Source organism: Neolamprologus multifasciatus, chromosome 15 (genome assembly GCF_963576455.1).
Source record: "Neolamprologus multifasciatus chromosome 15, fNeoMul1.2, whole genome shotgun sequence".
Taxonomy (NCBI): Eukaryota; Metazoa; Chordata; class Actinopteri; order Cichliformes; family Cichlidae; genus Neolamprologus; species Neolamprologus multifasciatus.
This window is the reverse complement of record NC_140453.1, coordinates 25732784-25739560: the sequence shown is the minus strand read 5'-3', so window position 1 is coordinate 25739560 and position 6777 is coordinate 25732784. Positions and strand designations below refer to the sequence as shown.

At 43.0% G+C, this 6777-nt stretch overlaps 1 protein-coding gene across 1 annotated transcript; it reads right to left on the bottom strand.

Moving 5' to 3' along the window:
* Positions 1-492: 492 nt before the first annotated feature.
* On the bottom strand, positions 493-6777 carry LOC146502210 (claudin-20-like). Its single transcript, XM_085133711.1, has one exon. It carries the CDS (start codon positions 4923-4925, stop codon positions 4107-4109), a length of 819 nt encoding a protein of 272 aa, XP_084989837.1. The 5' UTR covers positions 4926-6777; the 3' UTR covers positions 493-4106.

Here is a 6777-nt window from a genome sequence, read left to right as displayed (position 1 = left end):
AGGCGGCGTGGATCATTGTCATACTGGAAGATCCAGCCATGTTTCATCTTCAATGTTTATACCAAAGACTTCTATTTTGGTCTCATTTGACCACATGATATTCTCCCAATCCTCTACTGGATCATCCAGATGGTCTCTGGCAAACTTTAGACAGGCCTGGACATGTGCTGGCTTAAGAAGGGGGACCTTTCGAGCACTGCAGGATTTTAATCCATGATAACGTAGTGTGTTACTAATAGTAACCTTACTGTGGCCCCAGCTCTCTTCAGGTCATTGACACTGTTGGGAAGGTTGCTTTTAAAATGTATTCCACTACAGATTACACATTACATGACCCAGAATTTAGTTTGTATGTTACTCAATGTGAGTAACGTACTCTGAATACTTTGGATTACTTATATAGTCACACTTTTTACAGCTACATAAATGTACTATTGCTGCGTGATTTATAAGTATTTCTGAAGGCCACCGAGCTAACATTATTAGCTGACGTTAGTTGAGGTTAGTTCATAGACTGCGGACTATTAGACTTGATGGATAGGATTAACAACCTGCAAAATAATCATGTGCAGTTCTGCAGTTTTTTAAATCTTAATATAAAATGAGTAACAGTACGGTGGCCATTAGTAAGGCTGCACTTTTTGCAGTGATCTCGTATAGAAAGCGATTTCTGCATCAGTAGTATGTTTTTTTTCTGCTTTCAGAACTGTACATGATTAATTGCAGCTAGTAGGTTGTAATGCAGCCTTCAGTAATAGTAATACATCACATAGCAATAGTATATCGAAGATACTGAAGTGGAAAATAACCCAGATTGGTGTACTTTGTGCAGAGAAATGCTAACAGTGTGGTAGAAACACACCCCACTCCCAGGTTTGTTATTGTTCTGTATGGTGTACTGAGAACTGAAAATCTTTGACATGTTCAAAACAATGAATAAAATGTATACTCTTTCTCTACAGTTATACAGCAGTAAGTATCCTGGTGTGACTTGTGTTTTATCCAGGTTCTAGTAGTGCAGGAACTGTACATTAAGGATTTACAAATATTTGTCCTTTATCTAAAGGTCAAATCATCCTCGCTAACTAAGCCAACCACATTTTTCAGATATGGTTGTAATGTGATTGCACTGAGGGAGAAGCGTTGCTGTTTCAGCCTTTGTTTGCTGGGTTCTGATCTTTTCATGAATGTGTAATGTTTTCTTTATGAACTTGTTCCTCAAGGGTTTGACACTGAAATGCTTCTGCAGACAAATCGACAGCGTGAACGTTCAGCTCAGTGCTCTTTTCCTTGATGGGTGATCATGTGACTGACAGCTCACTCAGGTTAAAGGACACTTCGCCCACCAAATGCACATGACACTGTAGAGCTTCCAGTCTCCATCAGGGTTTAATTTACATCCAGAAAATGACTTCATGTCCTTCTCATTCAGCTGACACGGGATGCTGTGGAGGGGGTCTGTATGCTGTGTGCATCCATCCGTGGTGAGAGGATAATGGGAAAGCAAAGAGCATCATTACCTCTCTCCATGCTGCTGTGCACCTCTCACCTCCCCCCAAAACATCAGGAAAATGTGGAGTGGATGTTGTTGGGTAGATGCTTTGGATTTGGACTTTAAATCTACAAACACACTGAAATCAAGAAGCTCGTCATTGTTTTTATTGCTTCAGGCACAATCTGTTCAACAGCACTGTTCACTAACTTTTAACAGCAACTGAATCACTGACAGCTTGAACTCAATCTAAAACCACAGCCTCTGACCAGCAGGGGGCACATGACCAGATGAAACTATGCACCTGATTTTTTTCCTTTTGGATCTAAGACACTGTGATATTATAGCAGTGCTTTAACACTTTATTTTACTGGTGTCGCTAATCCTCCCGGAAAGATTTGCTCTGAATCACAGGATATTTCTCATGAAGTAAGGCAGCTTTTTTTGTGCATTACAGATTAAATAAACTCAAAAGTTTCAAATAATTAGATGGAAAATACAAATAAACTAAAATAAAATATTACTTAGGCAACAGTTTATTAAAATAAACTTTTGTTTAATAATTTTATTCTCATCACATAGTTTTTAAAATTGGTCTTTAGTTCATCCAGCCGAAGGACCAGTGAGAACTCACAGCGATTCCTATGTCTTCTACAGTTTTGATATGATTTAAATGAAACTTGCACACAGTTATCAGTTAATGGGTCTTTTCAGAAATTGTGCCCAAGGATATGTTTGTGATGTTACAGACAATAATCTGTGAACTATGATGGACCATGATCAGGGTGAGCTATGACATACATTTTTTTTAAACTCACCATCTCCTTGTGTTAAAAAAGAAAAAAAAAGAAGGAACTAAACGAAACAAAAATCATTGTCCATCAAAATCAGAACCAGACTCATGGAAGATGCCATTTAATGACTTTTAGTCACTTTATTCACTTTGTCATTGAATTCTAGTTTTATGGGTGTCATTAGCTAACATGCTGTTATTTGCTAATTTCTCGTTAGGCAAGTCGACTGTTGCTAATATTGCTAATGCTGCTAACATTCTGTGGCAGATTTCATTGTGGTTCACGGCTGTGCTGTTATCTAGCAAAACAGCTACAGTCAGCCTCATTAGCATAATAAGCTTAGCAGCTGGTATGAAGCAATTATCACACACAGTGATCAGCAAGAATGCTACTGACAAAATATTAAAACGAATATTGTTGCTGCATTTCATGCCATGATATACATGGAAGAAGTGTCTGTGTAACCAAGTAAAAATGGGTGAAGTGGATAAATTGAGTTACATTAAATTAAATTACAGATTTTCTGGGTTTGAACTTCGAGGACCTCAAAAATATACAAAGTAGCAAAATTCATCAAGTTTGTTCAGCTGTTTTTAGACGCTTTAATGTGTTTTAAAATTCCCTTCATATGTTCCACAGTTTTAATATTCTGTGACTAAAAGTTCAGCCCTTTGATACACTTTGTGATTACTTTCTCAGTAATTATAAAAACACTGATAGACTCATTTGGACTTGTCAAAGTGTTTTTTCTGTGATAACAAACAGCTGATTTGGAATCAGCTTGTTTACTGGATATTACTGAAAACTAGCTGCAAATGATCCAATCCTGTTCTTACTCTTGTTTTTTTAAATGTGGATGTCATGGATCTGAAAGCACTCGGTGTGTTTCATTCACACTGAACAAACAGTGACGAACAGGCGGAGCTGTTGCTGTGGTGATGAAACTGCTTAAAGCTTTTTTTGATCGGCTGCATGTTTTAAAATAAGATGATCCTGAACTGTTAGTGTGATCTTTTTATTTATTTCTGTTTTTTAGGAACATGCAGCACCGCAGGGGGAAAATATGTCATTTTGATGTTGATGGTTCTTAAGTTTGATCACCAATAATTATCACTTTGTGTGATATGTACAGCAATATGAACGACTTAGACTTCACAGTATGAAGTGACGGGTGACTTTGAGCCTCACTCTGAGGTCAGGCTTTAGTTTAAATCTGCCAAACTAACAGCCTCAGCTGGATGTGCTGATTCAAACAAACAGTTTTTTTTTCAACTTTTTGACATTATTTTAAAATTTTAGATTCACAATCCGATGATGTATCTGAACATCACATAAACATCATCTACACAGTATTATTAAAATGTATGGCCAACATGTCTTTCTGAAGTGTAATGCAGCGTTTGGTGTGTGTGTGGTGGGGGGTTGGCTTTTAAAGTCCTGTCACGGCCCCAGAAAGCTTTGGGTCGGCCCTGTTAGTGCACGGCTGAGTGTATGAAGGCAGACTGCAGCTGCAGCTGGAAAATAAAGTCAAATGATGGCTTTTCCATTTTAGTCACAGCTTGAATGTCTGTTTTTTTTTCTCATAGTCAGCAGGTTCAGTATTTTTGCCTGTAGGCCTTTGGTATCAGAAAGCTGTTGCAGGCAGTTTTTAAAGGATTTACAGTCTGCAGATTTTTTTCTCTCTGCTGCTGAGACGTTCGGCTCAACCCACAATCTGTCATTTCCAACATTTGGTAATTTTCCCATTTACACACACCTCCCCCTCCAAACGAGCCAGAGTGCCTCAGCTTCAGCTCCATGTTTCAGTACAGCCGTGAGCTTCAGACGTACTCCTGCAGGCTGTAGCTGTCCTTGATGTCTGTTTGAGGGAGTTTGGATGGAGACGAGTGATGCTCCTGTCCCTTGCGCGGCGTGGGTTTCTCCAGCTTCACGCTGTCTACCTGCAGCTGGACCGTCTTCTTTCTGTTTTTCGGCTGATTGCGTTCCACTTGCAGCCCCCGCCTCCTCCGCTCATCTGGGTGCAGCGTGAATTTGTCGGGGTCGGCAGGGGAAGCGCAATCCGGTCGTCTCGTTCTCTTCCCGGGACACGACAAACAAAAAATGACCCCCCCGGCCAGGAGGAATCCAGCAGAGATGAACGTGACGCACAGAGCTCCGCCGGGCTGATATTTACTGCTGTCCGGTAGGTCTGTGGTCAGGAAGGCAGTGATGACTTCGTTGGTGAACCAGGACGCGGGGACGAGGCAGAGGAGGCTGGCCAGGATGAAGCAGCCCCCCGCAGCGATGGCCGTGTGCCCCTTTGCTCTGTGGCTGCCCCCCCAGCGAGTACATTTGAGCCCCAAAGTGGCGAGACAGAGTCCAAACAGCGCCACTACGCAGGACAGGACCATGCCGGTCCGCGCGGCCTGCAGGTGCGGCGGCAGCGACAGCACCGAGTTCTTTACGGTACAGCTGAAGACGCCGGAGCTGTACCACACGCAATCCATCCATAGACCCTGCATCTGCGATATCGGGGTCATGATGCTGGTCCACACGTTGATGCTTACCTTCCAGTTGGGCATCAGGGTGGCCACAACAGCACCAAGGATGCCCAGGAGTGCCAGGGCGAACGCCAGGATCTGAATAGCGGCGGACAGCATGGCTCACCCCCCCTACTTCTGTCCCGGGCAGGTCCTGACAGCAGATAATTCCTCAGCTCAGGCTCCAGCGAGCTGCAACCAGAAGAGAAATGAGAATTGAAGTGAGCGTGGGAGCGTGACGGGCGCACAGCTGAGGCTGCTGATGGGAATCTGTGTCTCTGTTTGGGGGTCGAGCTCGATGATTGCCTGCATTAGCTGATGTGGTGATCACTGACACTCAATTATGTCCCTTTAAAGCTGCAGCAGCGCTCCCTCTGCAAAGACACAGAGCAGAAACTCGGAACTCTGCTGGAGTGAAGTTGTCTCCTGGATGGAGTAAGCACCGGACCACGAACAGGAGTTCTCCTCTGAAAAGTTCACCTGTGTCGAGCTGCTGGAGATGAAGCAGGGAAGCGGCGTGAATGAAAACAGAGGGCGTGTTGGTGAACAGCCTCTAACTACCCCTCTGCCTGCTGTCTCCTTGGCAACTGTACATACAGTTTCATCCCATTCTGCGTCCTGAAAGGAAACACTGGGCGTCCTCTCCGCAATCTCACTGTGAGCAGAAGAAACTGTCCTTCTGAAAAAAGTCTGCTCCAGGAAATGTGTTTCCGCCTCCATCACCTGAAGGTCACTGGCTCGGCCGAAAGAGCCGCAGAGCGGCGTTCTTATCTGATGAGTTGATGGCGGGGTGCGTCAGCTCCACAACGCCGCTGAAATATTCTCCTCTGCACGAAATCTGATTTTTACCTCAAAATGTTTGTTTCACTTTCTTTTCTTTACATTTTTGTCTCAGTTTGGTTTTTTGGGACTTTCACAGGCTTTTGAAAAAACACAGCACCCCCTCTGAAGCTGACAATAACCACGGAGGTAAATGTAATTACTGATTATCAGCGATCACATGTGATGTCTGAGTCCTCGCTTTTGAACATGCCACATTTTTAAAACAATCACGCTGCGGCGTCGAGTCATTTTCTCTGGTTTGGAGATAAAACCGTGGAGCAGTTTCTCTTCATGGGGCTGCATTGTGAGCCGAGGTGTCGCCCGTCACATGACCACGTGAAGAATTGCCCACTGCAACATGCTGATAAGAGTCTGCAGCCCGCCCACCCGTTCTATAGTCAGTCAGTCGGTGGCAGCCTGTTATTACCATAATCCTCAGTCTGGCTTTATCAGCTCAGACCTGCACAGACACGACCGGCTTCCTGTAAACATATGTCGGGTTTCTGCAGCCGGTGGGAAAACACAAGTTTAAAGACACACTAGCGTCACTGCCGCCATCATCACTGTGTAATTAATGTTGTTCTGTTGATACAGAAACAGTAGAAATGGATAAAAACACAATAGAGTCGATTGCGTTTCCCACCAGAGAACCGCAGAGGTGATGTCATCACCATGGTCACACGGCGAGGTGCTGCGGCGTTGATGTGGGCACATTTCTGCTCCCTGGCCCAAACCCGGCCTTCGGAACACGAGCTGCTGGGACATCATCACCGACGACGGCAGGTGACACAGGTGACCTCGCCTACTCAGGCTTTCCGTGTTGAATATTTAATATTTGGTGACATTAACACAATATGTTCATTTTTCTTTGCAGGTTTTTTGGGGATCTTATTGTGGTTGGAAAATAACTAAATCTACTGAATCATTTTAATAAAGTGATAAAAGAATAATTTAATCTCTTTTTGTAAACGTCTGTTTAAGGAATTCGTGTAAAAATATTTATTCACTCTGCACAGAGCTGCTAGGCTCGGCTAAGTAATCATTTAATTTATTGTATTTCCATAATTTCAGATTTATTTATATTTATTATATACTTAATTTGCCCTGTTAAAAAAAATAACTTAATAATTTAATATCATACATAAATCAT